At 41.9% G+C, this 25,239-nt stretch overlaps 1 protein-coding gene across 10 annotated transcripts in view; it reads left to right on the top strand.

Moving 5' to 3' along the window:
• Positions 1 to 25,239, top strand: part of fnbp1b (formin binding protein 1b) — a 223,146-nt gene that overhangs the window by 47,061 nt on the left and 150,846 nt on the right. For all 10 annotated transcript variants that reach the window (XR_013932535.1, XM_080419738.1, XM_080419741.1 and 7 more), the window contains exons 5-6: positions 10,919 to 10,981; positions 13,141 to 13,245. Coding sequence is in view for 9 of the 10 variants with exons in the window: in XM_080419738.1 (XP_080275864.1) it covers positions 10,919 to 10,981; positions 13,141 to 13,245 (168 nt within the window). In the remaining variant the exon portion in view is untranslated. The remainder of the gene's footprint in view (positions 1 to 10,918; positions 10,982 to 13,140; positions 13,246 to 25,239) is intronic.

Raw genomic sequence — 25,239 nt, 5'->3', positions numbered from 1 at the left:
TCGCGCACACACACAATTCAATTCAACTCAATTCAATTCAATTCAATTTTATTAAAGTGTCAAATCACAACAAGTTGTCTCAAGACACTTTACATGTGCACACGCACACACGCACGCACGCACGCACGCACGCACGCACGCACGCACGCACGCACGCACGCAGGCACGCACGCACGCACGCACACACACACACACACACACACACACACACACACACACACACACACACACACATAGAGTGAGAGTGAGAGTGAGGGGATTTCCATCACTTCGCCACTGTCTCTCTGTTTGTTCGGTGGGGACACTACAAAACCCATAACTCTAAGAGGGTATCCTCTTGGTTGTACTCTCTTGGTTACATTTTGTATCCTACTGGTTGTACTCTCTTGGTTACATTTTGTATCCTCTCAGTTGTACTCTCTTGGTTACATTTTGTATCCTACTGGTTGTACCCTCCTGGAGTGAAATGAACACTATGGATATTTGCTGTGTATTCCTCTTTCTCCCCCAGGGAGGCAGGGTCTTATACTCCCTCCTGGCATGGTTTCACTTGGCTTGGCTTGGCTGGGGGGGGGGGTTTGTGTCTGGTGTGAAAATGTTTGGTCCCAGTCCCAGAGGGTCCTCAGGCTGGGCGTCCCCCCCGTCCCCTCGGCCCCCCTCAGGCTGCAGGATGTCACTCTGACCCCCAGACTGTTGACTCACACAACTTTCAAATGCTTTCGTCACACAGTCTGTGCAACGGAAGCTCTGAAAATCATCTGCGAGTAAAAGCGGACTTCCCACCTCCCCCTCCGATTTCGTCTTTGCATTCGTGTAAATCTGTCCTTCTGTAAAGCAAATTTGTCGAAGCAATGAAGCATAGCTCACTGCTTATCAATGGGAATTCAAAAATAGATTTTAAAGATATTTTAAAATATAATTGTGTTAACGTAAATGACGAACAGATCACAGCTTCCTTTCTCAGCTTTTTGTAGTTCGAGACTCTATATAGCATTCTGAGATTATGGAATAGTTGTCTGGCTACGCAAGATTATAGGTTTCCTCTCACACCAAAAGATATGGATGCTGCTGTACATACTCCTGCCAGAGTCCTTGACCAAGGCACTGGCATTACAACTGGAGTTGGTCCCCAAGCGCTGCATGCGCGGTGGCTGTTCACTTCTCCTTAGGATGGCTTCAATAAAGAGGACAAATTTCCCCAAGGGAACAATAAAGTCAAATCTAATAATCGTAGCCTGAAGCATTAAAAGCTATTGACAAATAGTAATGACACCACCAGCATATCGTTGCCATTGGGCAGAAACCATGTACTGTATCTTAATATTTCCACATTTTATGATTTTTCATAAATGTAATGCCCTACTTCATCGTACTGTAAGTGACAAGGAAATAGCGGATATACAAACTCACAGTGCGCCACGATGTGACATGTTGTGAGCTTGTAGATTTAGCAGACGCTCTTAATCCAGAGCGATTTACAGTAAGCAAGGTAATACATCAAATGCATAGAGACAGTGTAGTGCCTCAGTAATCTAGGATTAACCTATAGCATCAGTCTGAACATTATAATATCAATAAATTATATGTACTCCAGCTAATATGTACAAACTATACAAACTATAGGATGACAGGTCAACAAATGAGCCTGGCATCTGTCTAAATAACATGTTATCTAAATTACATTTTAGTCTTTGCATAAGACTGCATGGTCGTCAAGGCTAGGGCAAGTGCTACGGCAAGTGCCACGGGCTAAAGTGGAGTCTGAAGACGTGAGTCTGAAGAGGTGAGTCTTCAGATTATGGCGGAAAATTGGGAGTGAGTCTGCAGTTCTAAGTGCAACGGGGAGTTTGTTCCACAGTTTGGGAACCAGAAGGGAGTACTAATACTGCTGCTGGTACTAATCGGTCCAGTCAAAACAGACAAACACACACCGTATTCTAGACAGTTCTGCCTCATATACTGTAGAGCATAAAAAAACTGATCAATGATCATGAATGTCTGTATCTATAGAAGCGCATTTTCATAACCTGACAATGTGCACTTGCATGCACAAACCCAGACTCTTTAGATCTAAAGAGTGTGAGTGTGCATGACGAGCGCACATTGTCTGGTCTTTAATATTATTAAAGCCAGACGTAATTAATCCACCACATAGAACACTGACCGATATACGATGAAACCCTGTGAAAACACTGGTCCTCATGTTTCTGCCATTAGCAGCTCTGTGTTAACAGTGTAGAGTTACAGAGAAAGTCATTTATGCTGCATGGAGTGCTTTTACATGTGGAGACATCTTAGAAGATACAGAATCCAGAGATCCAGTCTGCTCTCTCTGCCTCCTCCTACACAGTCATATTATCCTCTGTTTCTCAACCAGAGGTCCACGGACCACTAGTTTGGCCATTTGGCATAAATTCAGGTGGTCTATGGGGAAATGTTCAAGAACAACGTGTTGCTGCGTGACATACTAAATATAAATCCAATTTAAAATTCATATTAAATAATAAAAAATATAAATGACTGTGTTATGCCTTCTTACACTGTATATTGAATATAATATTGTTGTGGGGAGGGTTGGGGGTGGTCCTTGTGGATTGTTCGAAATATGCTAGTGGTCCAGAGTTCACAAAAGGTTGAGCACCACCACCGATCTAAATTCAGAATGGACGGATACACTCACACAGATGAATTATTATTGAGTTAATTTTCCACCCAGCAAAGAAGGAATGTGACATGAGGCCAGCAGCTCTACTCCACAGGGACTATACTAGACTAGGGCAACAATGACATCTGTCATAGCTGTCAAACTCTTCAAAAGACACCTCATAACGCCTCTTTTATTTCCATATCACTTCTTTGTCCCGCCTGTTGTTGTGACATTGTTCTTTTTCTGACAGTGGTCACCGTGTGAGAGAGTTGAGAGTAAACACATTATGTTACCCCCCCCCGGCCCCATCACTAGCAAATACAATTACATATTGCACACACTACAACCTCAGTGTTCATTTATCCACGCGCGTGAGTGTGTGTGTGTGCATGCATGCGTATGTGTGAAAAGCATGTACTTTTGTATACTTACGTATTTTTTAAAGTACTTTAACTCAGGTACAACTTTCACTTGTAGACTGATGATAGGTTCTTGATTTACCTATGATCCTAGATTACTACGGTATGTCTATGCATTTGATGCAATTGCCTCGTGTTTACCTTGCTCACTGTAAATCACTCTGGATTAAGAACGTCTGCTAAATGCCTACATTGTAAATTGTAGTTGATTAATATATGAGCAGGAGTATTTGTACTTTGACTCAAGTACTGTTTAACAATGATTCTACATTGTGCGGTATGCAGATGAGATGACAGACCATCTGACCACTTAACGGCTGCCGTGTTAAAGGGGGGCGCATGCTACCATTTTCGATGATCACCCTCTCACCGCGGTGGATTGAAAACTACAACATCGTCACTGAGCCGCGGTGATAAGCGACTCACCGCTCACCCCAACACAGCTCTCTGTTTTTACTAACCCACATTACGGGACTATGAGCACCTAGTATCATAATCACCTTTTAGGTGAAAACATTTCCAGACAGGGGGATCACCTAAAATGATACCATGCAGCCACCTTAAAGTGGTCAGATTGTGATCCAGAAAAGGTTGAGAACCATCAGCTCTGACCTCTGGCTATATGACCTCTGTGTACTCCATAACAACAGTCACCGGGAGAGGAAGTCGATAAACTGTCACTGTATCACTTTACAACTACTGCACTGTTACAGTTATACACTACAAGTGTTGTGGATGATTGTCACTCCCCCGGGGACATGGCATTGTGTTTAAGGGTCTTTATCAGGCCTCATTAAAGGAGACACCTAAGCCGTGTGTGATCTCAGGTATACCTATAGTGAGCAGGAATGCCATTGTGCTGAGCCGGCGTTTTTAATACCGTTACTCAGCACAAACACTGAAGCCACTGAGACTTACTGTAGGCTGTTCATCCCTTATTAACCCTGGCTGCTTCCACACACCAGCAGCACTACTGTTGTGCACAGTGGTGTAAAGTAACTAAGTACATTTACTCAAGTACTGTACTTAAGTACAATTCTGAGGTACTTTTAGTATTTCCAATTTTCAGTACTTTTACTTCTACTCCACTACATCTCTGAGGCAAATATTATACTTTTACTCCACTACAATTATTTGAAAACTTTAGTTACTAGTTAGTTTGCAGATATAAATTATTACATTATAAAACATACATTAACCACTTTAGCCCTATTTTATACCTAGGCTATTTGAAAATAGCAAATCTACAAGCTCACAACGCGTCGCGACGCGTTGTGAGCTTGTAGATCTGCTATTTTCAAACATTTCAGTACTTTTACTTTTGGTACTTGAAGTACATTTTGATACCAATACTTTTGTACTTTTACTCAAGTAAATGTTTTATTCCGGACTTTTACTTGTAACAGAGTACTTCTACATTGCAGTATTGATACTTTTACTCAAGTAAAACATTTGAGTACTTGTTCCACCACTGGTTGTGCACACAAGAGGATATCATCGCTGTTGGGCAGAAACCTTGTTGTATCTCCAAAAAACTGTTACTTTCAGGGAAATGAAAACCTTGCCCAAACATGTCATACGTCATAGATGGCTGACGTCATAGATGGCTGACGTCATAGATGACTGACGTCATAGATGACTGACGTCATAGATGGCTGACGTCATAGATGGCTGACGCCATAGATGACTGACGTCATAGATGGCTGACGTCATAGATGGCTGACGTCATAGATGGCTGACGTCCCAGATCCACATGGAAGCCACACCGTTATTTGACCCCTCCCTCCCTGTCTTGTTCATTTTAGAGAGACTGATCTATCTCTACAGCCAGTGGCTTGTTGCTGCAGGCATATTTCACAGTAGCTGTGTTTTTGTGTCAGGAGATGCTTGGTTCATTGTTTACCTGGTATCCTAGTTTCTTTGAGGCGCCATATTGTTCTCTCTGCACTCGATTTCACACTCTGGAGTAAGAGCGTCTGCTAAATGCCTAAATTGTAAGTTGTTGTAGACAAGCTCCAGCGTTGGCGAGGACAGCAGGGAGTATCATCACACGCGTCTGCCAGAGAAAGACAGGAGAGACAAAGAGACAGAGAGAGAGAAATACTTTAAGACTTACATGTTTTTAACCACTTAAACTCTATGCTATAGGGCAAGGCAAGGGTTCCCAAATGTTTCAGGCCGCGACCCCCCAAAATAATCATATTTGAACTGGGGACCCCCCACCCTGACAAGCACTTGGAATTGTATTCATTAAATGTAGGTTGCACGGATAAATATTATGAAAATAGCCGAACTACAAGCTCACAACGCCTCGCACTGCGAGGCGTTGTGAGCTTGTAGGTCGGCTATTTTCACAATGTTTGCCTCTTTCTTTGTTTCTTAAAAAAAAAATAGATTAGTCAATAATTTTTTTACCCCCTTTTTCTCCCCAATTTAGTTGCTATTCCAATTAATTCCTCCCCACACACATTTATATGTTGTCACTGCGGTTGTCACTGTGTCTTCTATGATGGCTCCTCACCTGCCAGTGAGGAGCCCCCAGCGGGAGGACGTAGAGCCTTCGTCCTACTCCTCCCGCCCAACACTCCCTGCTGACAGGAGCCGCCCCCAGCCCGTAGGAATACATGCAGTGACAAATATCACCCTTCCCCGCCCCCCGGCTTCCCTCCCCCGAACACGGGCCAATTGCGTTCGCATAGACGCCCGACAAAGCCGGATGCACCTGGTGGATTCGAACCCACAACCTACGCGGTGGTGGGCAGGGACTTTACCACTGCGCCACCCGAATGCCGTTTTGCCTCTTTCTTACGTAATATTTGATAATTTGGCCAATTTGGTATTAAAAAGGTCTTAAATTTAAACTTTAGAAATGTGCAGACAGATACCCTGTATACACTTATACTGTGTGTTGGTTTGTTTACTGTTGAGTGAGAAAACATTGTTGCACATTAATCATTTGGGGACCCCCAGTTTGGGAGTCACTGCTATAGGGGCCCGGAGTCCCCCAGGCCCCTATAGTTGCATTTGCAGGACAGTGAATGTAGTGTAGCATACATGGTGGCAAACGACTGAACTGTAGGAAAAAAAAGAAAAAAAAGAAAGAGTTTGGAGATTTAGAGATTTGAGAGATTTATTTGTTTATTTGAATTTGTTTGCATGTTGCACCGTCATATATGTCCCACAATGCCCACATCCTGTGACAACTACGCACTATCAAAACCACAGGTGGCTCTGAGTCATTGTTCAACACTGAGCAACTGAAGACATCACATGGGCTGCATCTCTGGTGCTGTGTGTGTGTGTGTGTGTGTGTGTGTGTGTGTGCGCGCGTGTGTGTGCGTTCGTGCGTGTGTGTGTGTGTGTGTGTGTGTGTGTGTGTGTGTGTGTGTGCCATGTTGGTGTAATTTGTTTATCTTCAGCAGGAGGATGTGTTGAGAGACTTTGGAGGTGTTGTCATGGAGACTAATATTTGCCAGACATCAGAACAGTATCGGTGACGTCATCCGGTGTCGGTGGTGTTGTGTTTTTGAAACGGCTGTCAACGTGCTGACATAAACATTTTCTTCGCTTATATGAACTCATCACGGAAATAAATCATTTTCAGAATGAACTGACTTTGCTTTTAGTCCACGTCGTTATGTGAAAAGCCAAGATACTTCAGTATACCTTGCAGTGGAAATGGATCCACGATCGCCGTCTCCACAAGGTCCCCTTTCCTTTTAAGAGCTCAAGTACTTCCTCCGAGCACAGTGGAGCACTTCCTTATTTCGCTTATCTTCCCTACATCATCAGGGAAGTGAGATCGCTTCAGTTAAACCAGGGTCTCAGCTACATACAGTATCCTTACTGCAATCATATCTACTGTCTACCACACTGGGCTCAATGCATTATTTATAAACAGTGCTTATAACTGTTATATTGCAATTACAAGCAGATTATAATGCATTTTTACGTAGTCATATGTTATGATAATTTTTTTATAAAGCAGTATTTATGAGTTCTGATAACTATAATTATACAGTATTATAAGCATATTGTAATGCATTATAAAGTATGTTTACAGTGCATTTTATAGACAGGGGCATTCTTCCTAGGAAGTGTTGGCGTACTTTGAATAGTGAGAGCCTCCACTTGCAATTAGAAGCATTTTATGTGCCAGCGAAATCCACCCAATGGCTTTTCATTTTGTCAGTCTGTGTCTTTCACTGAATGGCAGGAGGGTCATCAATATTCAGCTCAGCTACTGTGATGCTTGCACCGGTGGCCTGGGAAAAAACTAAATCAATAGCCTGTTCTCTGGGACACTTAGATTCAACATCCCTTATACACAGAGTGCAAGACTTGTCTTGATAGCTGATAAGCTGATATACCTACAACAAATGATCAGTCACTATCACGCAGTGGTGTAAAGTGCATTTACTCAAGTACTGTACTTAAGTACAATTTTGAGGTATTTATTTTTACTTTACTGGAGTATTTCCCATGTTCAATACTTTTACTTTTACTCCACTACAATTATTTAAAAACTTTAGTTTACTAGTTACTTTGCAGATATAAATTATTACATTATAAAACAGACAAACAACGTTGGCCATATTTTATACCTAGGCCTCTATTTTCAAAAATGTTAGTACTTTTACTTTTGGTACTTTAAGTATATTTTGATGCCAATACTTTTGTACTTTTACTTAAATAACATTTTGAACACAGGCCTTTTATATTGTGGTAATGCTACTTTTACTTAAGTAAAATATCTGAGTACTTCTTCCACCACTGCAATCACGTCGTTGTCAGTCATCGGTACTTAAACCCCAAAGGTTCTGCAAATTGTTTGTTTTGTGGTTCCACTGGATCTGGCTGTGATTCATTGCACAGGGGCTGACTGTGGACAAAGTGTCTTTGCCACTGGACAAAGTGCTCTGCTGCTCCCCTGGTAGTGAGTTTAGGTCACAGCATCATGTTTCCAGTGTCAGTGTTCTGCAGACAGACCAGCTGCCTGACTCCAGCTAATGAGACTGTCTGTGTGAGCCAGGCTGTGATGGCACACCTGTTGGGCATCAAGCTAATCGATGCACAAGAGGATGAGTCAGCCATCACCCCATCCCCCCTCCACGCACACACACACACACACACACACACACACACACACACACACGCACACGCACACACACAGGGGATACCGTATTTTGCCTTTTTTAAAACCCTATTAACCTAAACCCCTTAACCCAACCCCTAAATGTCTAATCCAAATGTCTAATCCTACCACTGATCCCAGCCTGAATCTTTTCCTGATGGTAACCTCAGCTCTATAAAAGAATCTTAACCATGGTCATTTTATTCTATATATTTTATTTAAATATTTCCCTCGTGGGGTCAAGAAAAAATGATTCTCATAAGGTAGATTTATCAAGTTGTACTATACCTAAGGGGATCTGGCCCCCAGAAGTATAGTAATACCTGGTCTCACACACACACACGCACACGCACACGCACACGCACACGCACACATACTCAAGGGACAGAGGGAGAGGAGAGCCTCTGTTATGACAGTAGTTTGTTATATCTTTGCTTTGCTGTCAGGCAGAAATCTCCATACTCCGTATCTCCATTTTTCCATAAATTTACGCCCTACTTGAACATACTACAGCTTCACGCAAAAGTAGCAGATCCACAAGCTCGAGCTTGTAGAACGGTTTTGGACATCTGCGACATCTGCTCTTGTTTTTATTCCTTGTTTCCATGTGGTGATACATACTCCTATTTTGACCCAATACCTCAAATAACGATATTGGGGCGATAATATCGTTATTGTTACGATAATATAGAACCAACACTTATGTCATGTCACGATATCCAAAATCCTAGATGATATCTAGTGTCATATCACAATATTGATGTATTTGCCCAGCCCTAGTTTGAATGGAAACGCTGCTGTCATCTATAGCCACAACCATGCACATCCGTTCTGCAGGGCTTTCACTGTCTGTCCACCGGAATCCACCCCCTTCCAACGCGCGCGCACGCACGCACGCACGCTCGCACAAGCACAAAAGCACGCACACGCACACGCACAGGCACGCACACGCACACACTCATTCACCCTGTGGTGAAGCACACAGTTGAAATGGAGGATGTGAGAGTTGTATCCAGGTCATGTTTAGAACCTCTGGGCTTTGCACTGGATCTCATTGTTGCACACGACTCTGTAGCACACTTTACACTTTAACATACTTTACATTCACTTTCTCTCTGATTTTCAACTCTCTCTCTTCCCATCTATCACTCTCTGTTACTTATTTTATTTCATTCAGAATGTTGTGTGACTGAGTATCATTCCACTGATTCATGATGTCTTTGCTGTTATTAACCAAATGAACCCTAATGTCCCTACTCTGGGGGCGAATATCTGGACACAATGCTTCTGGTGTGTGTGTGCGTGCATGCGTGCGTGCGTGCGTGTGTGCGCGCGACCGTGTGTGCGCGCGACCGTGTGTGTGTGTGTGTGTGTGTGTGTGTGTGTGTGTGTGTGTGTGTGTGTGTGTGTGCGCGCGTGTGCGTGTGCGTGTGCGTTTGCGTGCGTGTGAGACCATACTTTGTGCCGTTAATGTGTACTTATGATCAGGATTAGTTTCTATGAGATATGTTTACTTACCTTTTGGTTACCGCCTTATAGGTTTTGGTCATACAGTATTTTATACTGCTGTTATACTGTCCAGTCCAGCATGGCCCACATGAGCTATTAATATCTAATTTCCTTACACAGTATATGAATATTATTTATTCAGTGGATGTAAAAATAAAGATAGGTCATAAGCGCACTACTTCCGTGTTCTTTTTTTGCCGGGGGAACCCGGTGACACTTATTGCTATAGAAACCATAAGCAACACAATTTTTTTTTTAAACAAACGTGTCACATGGTGCGATGACTTCCTCTTCTGTGTTTTGACACGGAAGCACAGTGTTGCTATGAATGGAAATGTTCATTCTATACATGTATTTCTGTGAATTATGATGCACCTGCACCTGCACAGTGGCTTAAAGTAACGAAGTACATGTACTCAAGTACTGTACTTAAGTAACATTTTTCTTCATTATTTACAATTTTCTATACTTTTTATTTCTACTCCACTACATCTCAGAGGAAAATATTGTGCTTTTTACTCCACTACAATTATTTGAAAACTTTAGTTACTATTTACTTTTACTATTTACTATTATTTTAACAAAACATACCCACTTCAGCCCTATATGCATTTCGGCCATTTTAAAATAGCAGATCTACAAGCTTGTAGATCTGCTATTTTCAAAATATTTTTATACATTTGAAAACTTGTGAAATGGGACATGCTGCATAATGAGTACTTTCTACTTTTGGTACTTGGTACCGATAGACAAGCTCACAATGCATTGCGTTGCAAGCAATGCTTGTAGGTAAGCTATTTTCAATGAAGACAATTGATATAGAGGAGGAAAAAAAAGGAGGGGCTGGCTGTAGCTTAGTGGATAGAGAGGCCGTCTGGTAATCAGAGGGTCACCGGGTTACCTCCTGGAGTATACAGTACGTGTTGAAGCTCCCCCCCCTGAGCGCTCATCATGACCATCTGAGCAGCCTTCAGCTGGGTGAAGCTGAAACTGAATTTCTCCTGCTGGACTAATAAAGGTTTACAAAAACAAAACGTATATACTGTACACCCCTGGGGGACCCTGGTCAACAAAGTAGAGTTGAAGAGGTTAAATTCCCAAGCAGTTTAAATGGCTTGATACAATTTGTTGTGTGTGCAGTGTCGCACACCGAAAATATCAGATCTACAAGCTAACTCCCACCTTTCTTTCTCCTTGTTGTTCTGACAGCATTTCCATGATGGAAGAAAGGCACAGCAAGGGATCGAGAGCTCGTGGAAGCAGCTGGAAGTGGTGAGTGACATTGAAAACTTACTTAATTCCATTCCTTTTGCCTTTATTCAGCGTGTGCACAAAACTTCTACAGAAAAGTAGGTTGTAAAGTACAATATATAAGTAACTAATAGTTAAATACATTGTTCGTGATATCCACATGATCGTACTAAGGTGTTGGCAGTTTTTCTCAAGTTCATTCACAGAGTTTGCAGCGTAAGCACGAATAGAATCATGAGCCGAGATTCGTTTTTGGCACATTTTGGCCAAGATGATTAGTAAATAACAGAAAGCTCAAGGCCGGTGGAAACTCCTTTATAGACAGATGATGACCATTTTAGAATAAGAGGATTAATACTTGACCCCTAGCGTCCCTATCCTGGCAGCGGTGGCCTAAAGATTAGAGGAGCGCTCTGGATGGGCAAGTGAATGACTACCACTTCACCCTTCCTTCTGCACTTTTGAAGTGCCCTTGAGCAAGGCACTGAAGCACAAACTGTTCCAGTGGAGAGCTGCTCAAAGTTGGCCAACAGTATATGACTGTGGTGGTTCTGGGCAGCTCCCAGGTGTGAATGTGTGTGGGATTGTGAAGCAGGGTGTTGCTGAAAAAGAGCATTCGTGCTCAGCGAAACCCTGGTTAAAAAAAATCCCCCCCCAAAAAGCCATAATAGGCGAATATTCTGCAAAAAAATATAAATAATTTGACTCTGTAGGAATGACTGTATTTGTTGTTGTTGTGATAGGCCTAAAAGAGAGCTCATCTTCATGTTGGTTTGAGACTGTACAGGACACCACTCCTTATCTCTGCCTGGTCCCGTTGGTGGGTGGGGGGCGGGGAGAGAGAGAGAGAGAGAGAGCAAGAGTGAGGGTGAGAGATATATCGTTGTTGTCGGGCAGAAACCTTGTATTACCACATAAAAAAGAAGAAAAGAAATCCTGAAATTGAAGCCCTACAAACTTTGTTGTATTATATGTTGCGGATATACAGGCTCATAACGTGTTGCATCGCGATGCGTTGTGAGCTTATAGATTGGCAACAAAAAGTATTAACACGAGCTGGGTGACTAAATAATAACTACATTGGATCCATTGGAACACAGGTTCTTTTTTTCCCCCCATTTCCTGAAAAGTAAACGTTTTTCGGACATACAAGGTTTTACCACCCGACAGGGACGATATATGACTGCCTTGTCCCTTCTCCTACCTCTGTGTGTGCGTTTCAATGATGCCATTGTGTGCCTGGCAGCCTGGCAGAGTTCAGAGGGCACACTCACACAACAACCAGTGATTGTTCAGTCCGAGGGTCAGAGAGAGGGACGGATGAATCGCCTTTCTGTACACATAATGGCCACCATGAACATTTGTTTAATCTGCGGACTGCAAAACTTTGACAGAACCCGGGCTTTGCTCGAGCCCAGAGACAGTAACTGGCCTCTGTTGCGTTTACAATGCACGCTCTGATATGTATATGACGAACGCATATACGTGCTCTGACGTCCGTCGAAATGCTTATTTAAAGGTCGTTGCATAGAGTGTAATGCTGTATAAACTGTGCTATCAAATGTATAGCCGGCTAAGGTACACTGGGATCAACTCGGTTTACAGTTTTTCTGATCCAGTATTGTGAGACTTTTCCTCAAATACCTCTTGCTACAGTGTACTTCATTTATGTCCATGTTTTATTCTAAATCATATGACTGCCGACACGAGGCTAGAGTTCTCAACTTCTACCCGAACCCGAGGCCTAGCCTCAGGTTCCATGAAAAAAATGTAAAAAATATTATTATAATTTTCTGCATTTCGATTTTTCATTTTTTTTCCCCCCAGGTTTTTTCTGGTTTTTGGGCCTAACATTATGGTAATTGTTCAGGCCGGGCCCTGTTTGGGCTGGCCCAGTTAGGGCCGGGCCTTAATCTTCAGGCCCATTGAGAACTCTACGCTAGGCCACTCGATTCGGCATTCATGTTGGGGAACAATAACATTATAGCGCCCAACCGGATACAGATATTAGTTTGGGGACGAATCCCTCAACCAATATCCATATCCGGGCCTAGACCGGATCACACTAGTCAGTAAAAATAAAATAAACGCCTTTCCGCCACGTGGAAAGCCTGGCGACGCGAGGTTATACGCTAAAGCTAGTGAAGTGATGTCATTGTTTTTGTGTTGATATTCTCCAGCGTAAAAGACAGTTCGAGAGGGACTGCAAAGAGGCGGACAGAGCGCAGCAGTACTTCGAGAAGATGGACGCTGACATTAACGTGACTAAAGCTGATGTGGAAAAGGTACGTGAGCATCACACTGACACTATACAGTTCAGATCATCACAGACCAGTGGCACTGGGTCCTATATAGGGGTGGGATCCGGAAGTGGAGGAATCGGAGGAACCGTTTCCAGAACCGTTTTTTTATCCCACTGTCAGAGCTGGTGTGTGGACTTTACGTCTGCTATACTACAATATAACGTCTGCTATAACTACAATACCAGAGGTTCTCAAACTTTTAAAGGACCACCTGACCATCTGAGAGTGTACACATGGAACCAAATGGACCCTACGGGTCCATTTGGTTCCATGTGTACACTCTCAGAGTTACAGATCTGTAAGGGTCCATTTGGATCCCCCTTAAGGAATCGGTTCCCCACCCTACATACAGTCGTACAGTATACTTTATGCACAGAAAATAATGTCTGTGTGTCTCGTCAGGACAGCCTGGGAGATACAGAGAGAAGTGTGTTGTCTATGCCATTAAATGCTTCCTTTCTATGGTGGAAACTACAGTTTGGAAATGGGCGTGGGCGTGTGTGTGTGTGTGTGTGTGTGTGTGTGTGTGTGTGTGTGTGTGTGTGTGTGTGTGTGTGTGTGTGTGTGTGCTTTCCTCTGCCTCATATCCATCAATAAGATCAATACATGCACTGATGAACACACAATCAATCAGATGTGGAGCAGACAACAGCCCTCTGGCAAATGATGTCACGTCTAGGGGGGGAGAAATTAATCACACTAATTGATTTTACGATAAAAAAGAAAATTATATAAAAATGAAAATTGATTTTGGGTGAAACATTTGAATTATTTTTCTTTTCTTTCAATTTTTGCATGACACCATTGTAAAATTGCGCTGAAGTAGTGAATCAGACTAAATTATTAGTTAATTTGAAAATATAAAATAAAATAAAAATAAAATAAAAAGTAGATCCGTAGATTTGTTGTTATATACCAAATTATTTTTAAACATAAAAAATCACACCCTGTGTGAAGTGGGCGGTGTCTTGCTAGCTAATCACAATACTGAATGGAGTCAACCAATCATGTACAAAAGATAAATACATTTATTGAAACACTCTTTATGATGGACGAAACCATAACTTGAAAAAAACCAATTTATGTTTTTTTTCAAGTTATGGTTGCTTATATAGGGCTATGCACATGTGTCATGTGACACTGGCCAATCACAGTCCTGAATAGATTGTGATTGGCCAATCACAGCGCAGGATAATTGTACAAATTTCCAAACCTCACTTTTAGGGCCGGTTTCACTGCCCAAGATATTTGTACATTTTTCCAAATCTCACTTATAGGGGCGGTTTCACCGCCCAAAAATAACTCTTTTAGATTATTCCATCAATCGAACAAGTAATCGATATAATAAATAAAATAATCGATAGTTGCTGCCCCTAGTCACTTCATGTTGTCATGACAACTTAGAATAGACTTTGGCATCCAGTCCTGTGAACCCACACAGCAGCTCCCACGCCCTGCAAAGCAGTATGGGTAATGAGTGTGTGTGCTTGTGCTTCTTCATCAACAGTCAGAGCAGGGCGGGCTCAGCAAAGCACTGTGGGTAATGAGTGTGTGTGCTAGTGCCCAAGACAAAAACAATAAAAAGACAGGCCATCTCAGGTTTACTTCCCGTATCTGTGTGAAGTAGGTGGTCACCTTTTTAGGAGACTTTTTTGGAGACTATTATTTCCAATGGAAGAGTGAACGTGAACACAGCCTCTGAACCATTCTTTAGCCCCATGGTCACTGAACTAAGTATATTTGACCCGATAGTCACAAGCCACACAATCATCCCAAGATTTTCATACTAAAAAAGCTTTTTTTCCAGAGAGACAATTCAGAAGAAAATGAACTTTGTTATCGACCTTTCACTGTCCCAGCAGCGCACTCTCACGGAATCTAGCACCAGTAAACATAATGTAGGACGCCCACTTAGAAGACTATTTGTAGGATTTGTGTACCATTTCGCCTCTAGTGGCTCCAATTGGTATGGTGTATCTTTCTAAATCAACCATCTTTGGTGCTTCTTCATTAATAGTCAGAGCAGGGCGGGCTTAGCAAAGCACTATGGGTAATGAGTGTGTGTGTGTGTGTGCTAGTGCAGCTTCATCAGCAGTCAGAGCAGGGCGGGCTCAGAGTTGACGCGCTTTGGACCCGATTATTATGCTAATATGAACCAGAACAACGACTCTCTCTGTCCCTCCGGACCGACGGCCAAAGAGCCACAATAAGCTCAGAATAGCCCTGACTGGACTGAGAGTATCGGCCTTTCTGTCTGGACTCTATATGAGCTTAGAACAAACACACACACACACACACACACCCACACCCACACCCACCCACACACACACACACACACACACACACACACACACACACACACACACACACACACACACACACACACACACACACAGCTGCACCAGTGAATAGTCTCCCACAAACATTTCACTTCGTGCCTTGAAAGCCAAAGAAGACACTTGAACCCTAGTGTCCCCTATTCTGCAGTTGTAGGGACATTTGCCGAAAATAGCCGATCTACAAGCTCACAACGTGTCGCGTTGTGAGCTTGTAGATCGTCTATTTTCGGCAAAGAGATTTTGGTGTAGAGGCAAATGCTAGCGGACCTAGTATAGAGTCATGTGGGACACCAGTCAATGAAGTACACAGTATATAGGGTTCACCCAGGTTTGTCTAGGACTCTAGATTATGCCAGTACAATATTGAAAGAATTATTTGTAATTGATCTCTGGAATAAGTGATGAAGACTGCTGTCTGCTAGAAAGAAACAGGTTGAATGTATAGGGCTGGGTGATGTGGACAAAGGCAAATATACATTTTGATCCCACATGTTGCATTATAGTATGCTGCATTACAATTAGGTTAGGTTAGGCCTGTCCTTTGAAGAAGCATTATTTTCTCTTAATTCAGTGAAGTCTGACTGCAAAAGTACTGAAAGAACGGGCCTTGGTTTGATTAGAACTTTAGCAGGCCTACAGTACATGTGTGCAGGCATGTTAATGTGTTAATCTGTGTTGTCATCTGTCTTTAGGAGCAATAGGTCAGCTCTCGGATTACAATCATTACGCCTGATTTATACTTAGTTGTACGCCAGTGTCTTGCACTGAAAATAGTAGATCTACAAGCTCACAACGCCTCCCAGTCCGACGCATGTACAGTAGATCTGCTACGGTATATCCAGTGCGAGGCACGATGCGCAACTAAGTTTAAATGAGGCTTTAGCGTAACTAAAAGAAACATGTAAAAGCCAGTTGGAATATCCTTAACATTTGCATTGTGCTGCCGGGATTCCACATGGGAATTTCTAATCTGTTTTGGATTTAATTTGGTTTTCATCTCTCAGGGCCCTATCTGACCCCGTCTTTCCCAAACCGTCCCAAAAGTGACCTACTGTACAGTGAGAGCAAAATGGCTGCCGTGTGAATATGCCGTATCGGGCTGTTCCCCCAAGAGTCATTAAAACTCTATTAAAACGTGAATTTCAGAAGGCCCTCTTTGTTCCCTGATCTGTATCTCTCCCGGTCAGTGGTAATGAAAAGAGACTGGTGTTTGTGGAGCTGCGCTCTTGAGGTTTGCTGTGTAGTTTCTAACAAAACCTCAAACCGCTCCCTCTCCTCTTGCTGGAAGACAGAACCCCCAATTTTGGGTTTGGATTCACAGCCCACATATCCGGGCTTCCCTTTGCGGTTCTTTAGGGGATCCCACACACACACACACACACACACACACACGCACACGCACACGCACACGCACACGCACACACACACACGCGTACTAGTAACTAAGTCAATTTACTCAAGTACTGTACATAAAGATAGGGCCAAGTAATATTTGTTTGGTGAAAACAAAAGTTTTTTTGTTAAAAGGTTAAAGCACTATATTCTAATAATCGCTATAGAGTGTTTGTTCAGTAACAGCGGTCTCCCCGTCTCTCCAGCTCTTTAATAAACACAAAATGCAATATTAGATAGTGTTCCAGTTCCAATTTGGTCTGCTCATTTCTTTGTGTCATGACTTCCAAATTCAAATGCGTTCTCTCTCCTGATTGGATCAAATTCGTATCAAGAGACGGGGGGACCCCTGTTACTGAACAAGCACTCAATAGCAATGAGTGTGATCAGAATATAGAGCAATTTAACACTTATTTTAACTAAATAATATCACTTACCCTACCTACCCTATTTTGAGGTAATATTACTGTACTGTACTGTAATGTACTATTATTAAACAACATACATTAACCACTTAATCCCTATTTTATACTTCGTCTGTTTGAAATTAGCTCACAACACATACAATAGCATTGCGGCTTAAAAGCATGCATTGATGAGAATACTTTTGTACTTTTACTCGGGTACCATTTCGAAGATAGGACATTTACTGTAGTTGTAACTGAGCAATTTCTACGTTATGGTAATACTATACTTTTACGTAAGTAAGAAAAAAAATACTTCTTCCACCACTGCACAGACTCAGTGACTTTCCCCACTGTGGAGAACCGTAATTGTAAACCATTGAGGAACAGGAAATAACGGTCCCTCCCTCTACTTCCCAATAGTTGAAGTGGCTAACCGTCATGGTCTTGGTTTTACCGTCATGTCAAGGGTGCCGGTTTACACTCATTCCAGCATACCAATTCACTCAGTCTGTGGTATATTTCAGGCCCTGTGGAGGTCCACAGCATGCTTCTGTAACAGGATATTGTTACGCTGGAAATGGCTAACAGTTCTTTCTGTTTATGTGCGTGTGTGTGTGTGTGTGTGTGTGTGTGTGTGTGTGTGTGTGTGCGTGTGTGCGTGTGTGTACATTTTATTTTCTGCCATGCCTTGAAGCGATGTTCGAAGGTAGGTATAGGTCCACTGGACACAGAATGAGTGGGAACACAATGTGGGAACGCAATGTTTCAGCTCTCATCATCACACACACACACACACACACACACACACACACACACACACACACACACACACACACACACACACACACACACACACACACACACACACACACACACACACACTATATATATATATATACAGTAGCGTCTGACACAACCACAACCATGTACACACAAATCCACAGTGTTCATATAACTCTCAATAGTTAAGGGCATAGTATGTAACTTTGACCTGTGTTTACATAACAAAACATAACATATATATATATATATGTATATATATATATATATATATATATATATATATATATATATATATATATATATATATATATATATATATATATATATATATATATATATATATATATATATATATATATACCAATCATGTCCTTCTATACCAGCAGTTATCAACCACTGGAGTAGTTTGGTGGTTTTACGTGTAGAAACACACATATGCCTTATCGCTGTATTTTGGTGTTTTCACTGTTTATTTTGGTAGACAAGGCTACCAAAACAAACAGTGAAAGCATTAAAATATAGCTATAGGGCATTGTGTGTCTGCAGGTAAACACCACCACACTACTCCAGTGGCTGATGACTGCTGTTATAGAGGAAAGTAATGGGTAAAAAAAAATATGTATTGTGTTGTTATGTAAACACAGGGCAAGTTACATTCGATGCCTTTAAACTAAGGCCTAGTTCAGACCTGCGCTGAGACGAAAACGTTTTAAGCCCGGTTTTCACTGTGGTGTACAGCGGTGTCGTGCGGCAAAAATAGCAGACTTACAAGTGACGCGTGAGCTTGTACAGTGTAGGTCGGCTATTATCGGTGAGCGACACCAATGTACGATGATGTGCTGGAGCATATCGTCTCTGTCGGGTGGAAACCTCATGGGCCCTATCTTGGCCCAAAGTGGCTAAATTTAGCATTGCGCAAGGGGCGTTCCCTTGCAAAAGTTGCTATCTTCGTACACAAAACACCTGCGCTACCCGTTACATTACGCATAGGTGTGGTTTGGTTATTACATTAATAAAACCAATCACTGTGCCAGATGCCATTGCCTTTAAGAGAAGACTGCCATTATCCCCAGTGCAATCTTTCGCTCTCTCCCTCTCTGTCCATGGAAGAGCGACTTTGCCTTGGAATAAAATTGTATTTTATACACAGAATTATCACTCACACATTGATGGTTATAGCGAACTTTAAATTACAGCAATCTGCTTGTGTTCTGGATTTATTTAACAAACTCTGCAGTCGCACTGAGGTGCTGATAATGTTGGACACTATACACAAGTGTATAGTTAACAGAGATAGGAGGTTTCTGCCTGACAGCAACGATATATTTAAGCATTAGAACATAGTGGAGAAACATTGCGGTCTGAATTACCCTTGACACTGTGGATTTGTTTTGTACAGGTCTCTCCAACACACACTGTCCCATTGACCATGCTCTGCTCTCCATGCAACGGTTTGCCTCCCTGTCTTCCACTGATCGTTGTGTTTCTCGTAGGTTTAAGTGTGCAAAATAAAGAGGAGAAAAAAAGGCTGTGATATAATGTAGGCTGAGCGTTGTGTCTTAAGTCGTGTCTGTCTGTGTTTTTCTCGCTCAAAATACAATAGTTTACAATTACTAGTCTATGACTGTGTCAAAGGCATAGCCATGTTTTCATCTCTATGAATTCATGTGTAGTTTTTAACTTTATTAATCACAGTATCAGTTATTCTCTCTTAAAATGCGAAATTACTTAGAATTTAATTACTTTTGCATTTGGCAATAGAGACTTTGCACAGAATGTCTACCTGTAACATTGGTAACCACTTTTAAAAGAATATAATGCCAGTAACACTTTTTATGAAGCCCATGTCTATAATTATAATACATTGTAAACTGCTTATAATGATGCATAATTATATTTATAAGCACTCATAAACACTCCTAACACTTTATAACAATAATTATAACACACTTTAAAGCATTTCATAGTGACTTATAACACAGTGCAATTGCATTATTATTATTATATTAATATTTATAATCACTCACAAGCTTTCTCATCATCATCATCCTTCGATCCTACCGATACGGTCAATTATCATAATACTTCATAATTGCTGGTCACACAGACTTTTTCTTTTGGCATTATAGACATTGGCTTCGTAGAAATAGTTACCAAAATCCCTACATGAGGTACATTAGGTCAAATGATATTACTGTTCTACTGTGACTTGTTTACAAGCTCTAGCAACACAACACCAAATTATAACGTTTCTTTTCGTTTTTTTTTACATATTGCTCATAAATCAAACACACATCACAACAATGGTTGCTATGTTACACGCAGCCATGATGGAGGACAGAGAACTACACAAACATTTCGTGCAAGGCCTCTATTGTATGCAGACGGACGTGACGTAGGCATTTGCTGGGTCATACTGTAGATATCGCTAGTGATGACTTCCTTGCCAGCGTCAACAGGATGTGGGGAGGTGATGGTGACAGTGAACATCAGCGAGGTTTTGTCATCAGCGAGGCTGCCAATGCAATATTGTGTACAGATCATGCCTCGTAACACACCTGCTTTGCAGTTCAGCTTGCATGCGTTCACACACATGTACAGTGGTACATGCACACAACATGCAGTGTGCACGTCTGCACACATGCACATGGCACGTGAAATGTGAATGCATGCTCACAAGCATTCACACATGCAGTAGGCCTGTTGTCTCAATTATTACATAATCCTAAAGCCTAATCGCAATTATTTGAGATAATCACTATTGTTTTGCATAGTCATGAGTCATCTTCTGTTGAAAAATTGCGAAAATAGACGGTCGACAAGCTCACAAGCTATTTTAGCTATTTTGGAAAAGTTTTGAAAGTATAAAATTATTATAGTAGTATTATGGCCTCTTTTTTGCCATAGTAGCCTACATAATTTATTTTGATTATACTGGTCATTGTCAGTCATTTCTTTGTATATTTCGGTTATTTGTCATATCCGCCCTATGAATTGTTTTGTTTACAAAGCCTAAAATGGCCAAAAAAAATGTAATTGCAATTATTTGTACAACTATTAATCGTCAACAAAAATGACCATGGTCGTGATTCGCCCTATTCGCACGTTGACAGTCCGGTAGATGTTCTCTTTAGCTGTTTCCTGGATTAGCCATTCTTCTTTTTATTGGCCGTGGATCATGTCATTTTCCACTGAGGTATTAATTGTCAGGCTTCCAGTGCTGGAAATAATAGAGCATCTGTGTGTCTGATGACTCTTCCCTGTGTGGGACGTCCTGCTAGCTCACCTATCACTTAACCATGTGTGCATGAGAGAGAGACAGAGAGAGGGGGCGGGGGGGGGGAGAGAGGGAGAGACAAAGACAGACAAAGAGAGACAGAGAGAGAAAGAGGGAGCGAGAATCAGGACACAGACACAGACTCAGACATATTTGTGTGTGCGTGTGTGCGCGTGCATGTGTCTGTGTGTGTGTGTGTGTGTGTGTGTGTGTGTGTGTGTGTGTGTGTGTGTGTGTGCGTGCGTGTGTGTGTGTGTGCGTGTGTGTGAGACCAGGTATCACTATACTTCTGGGGGCCAGATGTCCCCTTAAGTATAGTACAACTTGAGAAATCGACCTTGTGAGAACCATTTTTTCAACAGATTTTTTTTTATAGAGCTGAGGTTACGATTAGGAAAAGATTCAGGCTGAGATCAGTGGTAGGATTAGGCATTTAGGGGTTGGGTTAAGGGGTTTAGGTTAATAGGGTTAAAAAAAAAAGACAAAATAGGGTGTCCTCTTAAAACCGGGAAAGCATCATGTCATGTTAGATTTTACCATTGGCTGTTCAATTTGCAGAACTTTGAGGAACGATTGTTAGTAATGTGGATTTTTGGGCATGTCATCAACTGCAAAACGTTTTTTTAAAATCTTGAAAGTGAAGAGAACTGCTAATTTAGAAGGCATTTGTAGAATCGGCCTCAGGTCTTAATGGGATATCATAGCCATCCTAAAATGTTGCTGTCGTCAAAAAGTATAGTAATATACAAACCTGTGTGTGTGTGTGTGTGTGTGTGTGCTCGCTCGCGCCAGTGTACAAAGCAGAGTATTAGTGTACAAAGCAGATTATTAGAGTATTACCTTAGACTAGACATTCGATCTGTCCCCTAGACTAATTTATAATCCAGTGTGTTACGTGGGAGTTATTATATCAGCCCCTTCGGACTGTGACATACTGTACAGTAGCATCCATCCCCTTCCTACGCACTGATATGCTTTTTAGCTTATAATATACAGTATAGTACCAAAAAACCTGCCCTTACCTCAATACACCATATTTTAAAATACAGTTCACTGTAGACATTGGAAAATTTTACTCAAGAAAAATATATAGCCTTTATTGATAGTACGCAGTAGAGAGAGACAGCAAAGGTCGTCTGGAATCGAACCCGCAACTCGCTGTACACGTTGTGAGCTTGTAGATCGGCTATTTGAACTATTATAAAATGTTTTTCAAAATAGTACAAAATGGCAAAAAGGTTTAGGGATAAGGGATAAATGGTAAGGCGGCGCGCAAGATAGGGCCCTATACTGTATGTGGTATGCACCTTAACCTCTTGCAAATTTCGCTTCGAGTGTAGAAATGACGGTGTACTGTACACCGTGTACCTAACCTCAGATCCCAGTGAAAAGTGGATAGAAGGGGGCGGCAGGAGCGTACAGCACGGGGAGATATTGGCCAGGTGTGCACATCAATAATGTCCACATTAAACCATCCTACGCAGTGAAACAGACTTGGCGACTGCAGCAAATAACCGCACGCCAATAAAAGCTGTTGGATGTGTGTCGTGTTTGTTTACACAGTGCAGTGCACATACCTAAGGCAATGATTTTAGTACATGTCTCTTCCAGTTTTGTTGACAGATTAATTTTGGTCGGCACACTCGGTCAGAGAAACACAGAAGGACTTGTCACCACTCAATCACAGTGAGCTGGCTCGTTCTTTCTAGCCACTGTTTTGAAATGAGAAATGTGTCTGTATAGACCTCCGTTCGGAGCTTGCATCGACATTGGAGGGCTGGACACGCCAGACCATACGCCTCCCTCCCCTCCAAATTAGCACTGAGTGCAATACAGCTCCGGGGTGGCTGGGCTGACATGGTCCATTATAGATGAGCCATTGTAATCAGTGTTTCCACTGGGGGTGGACTGCATGGGCCTCATGGTCTGCCAGAGGTGGTTCTGGACTATCTCCACTGCTGCCAACAGTATACTGCTGGAGATAAGAGGACAAACATGAGGACACAGTCAAATACGTGCTGTTAATTTAACTCTGTGTACAAATGTAACCAAAATGGTTACATTTGTACACTCTCAGAGTTTTTTTAGCGGACATCTTCAGGGGCCCATTTATCTATTTGTAACTCTGAGAGTAGATCATGTTAATAGAATATATAACGCAACTGTCTATCTGGTCTATCTGCTCTGCCCTGTGGTCGGGTATACAGGACCGCTACTGGCTGTCGAGAGATATTGCGTGAAACTCAAATGGAAGTAACTCACCTTCTCAAACGTGCTCTTCGTTATAGCTCAACAGTACGAATTGGATTCAAACCTGCAGTGTTCGAATCCTAGGTATAGGAAAGTTACGGATTGTGGCTTTTAACAATGTGGTTTTGACTTTGTAGCTTGATAAAAACTCACCGCTCATTCGTTAACCAAACATTACTTGCTGGAGCTGAGGTAAATCGAAATGAATGAAAAAGCAGCATCCCCAGACCCAGAACTGTGCAGAAATACATTTTTTGCACAGCTCTGAATGTGTGGATGCTGATTTTTCATTCACTCCGTTGCTTGACAAAATACACGCACGTATGCAATGCACACACCCATGCGTTGCACACACCCACACACCCACGCACGCACCACATGTTGTCTGGCTGAGATAATCTGGTCTCCATCTGGTCCCGATTGATCTCTAATAGGCCCTCTCTCTCAGGCTGCTATTCTCCCTGCCTTCTCCTCCACTGACTGTGGCTCAAATAAAATCATCTCCATTTCTGTCAGCACAGATATATAGGCTTGACTGGCGCAACCAGACTGTATTGACTTACTTCTTCTGACTCCTCAATCCCCAGTGTAGATTTATGATAATAATAATAATCTTTATTAAAGGGATACTTCACTTTAGGGCCGGGGAAACATTTAAAAAATATATTAAAAATAAATGAAAAAAGTTATGGAAAATTCATGGCCCCCTCACGCATTAGAGTGTCCTACTAATGTGTGAGGGGGCCTTTATTTTGCCATAACTTCTTTCATTTTTTTTATATATATATTTTTAATGTTTATTTTATGTGAAAGTGAAGTATCCCTTTAAGGTATAGCACCTTACGTATGTAGTGTGAAGTACACATAAAAACAGTATTCTGCACAGTATTAATGTACAGTATATTTCTAGTCTATTTACTTTAACTATTTAAAGTGCTGTAGAGAAACTTTTGCTTCTCTAATATCTTTAGGAAGTTTGTTCCAGAGTTTCTGTACATAAACTTGAAAATGCTGCCTCTCCAATTTTCTTTTGGCCATGGTTTTGTATGTCTAGCAGACCCACTGTGAACAATCTCAGGGGGGCTGGTGAGGGAGTATAAGGCACTACTAAGGAGACAGTGATATATACCTGGGCCCAGGCCGTTTAGAGCTTGGAGCGCTTTGAAATCGATACCGTATGCCACAGGGAGCCAGTGCAATATCTGATGCTTAGAGTGTGAAAATGGACCCTCACTGGTCCATGTGGGTCCATTTTTACTCTCTCAGAGCATCGACAATAAAACAAAATGATCCCTGCACACTGCCAGCCTAGGCGGGTACAGGAGCAAAACTTTAATCAGGAAGCAATATCTTCGTTCACACAAGACTTTCCTCAGGCATAATACAAACTTTAGTTACTAAATACACACGCCTTGGTCAGGATCAACCAATCAGAGTAGAGTATGTGATTGATACAAAGAGGTAGAAACTTGTGGTAAAAATCAGTGATCAATGACATCGTTAAAATTACGACACAAGCACCTCAAAA

This window comes from Gymnoscopelus braueri (genome assembly GCF_963280865.1).
Source record: "Gymnoscopelus braueri genome assembly, chromosome: 22".
Lineage (NCBI taxonomy): Eukaryota > Metazoa > Chordata > Actinopteri > Myctophiformes > Myctophidae > Gymnoscopelus > Gymnoscopelus braueri.
Note: the sequence above shows the minus strand (reverse complement) of the source record. Positions and strands in the feature narration are given on the sequence as shown.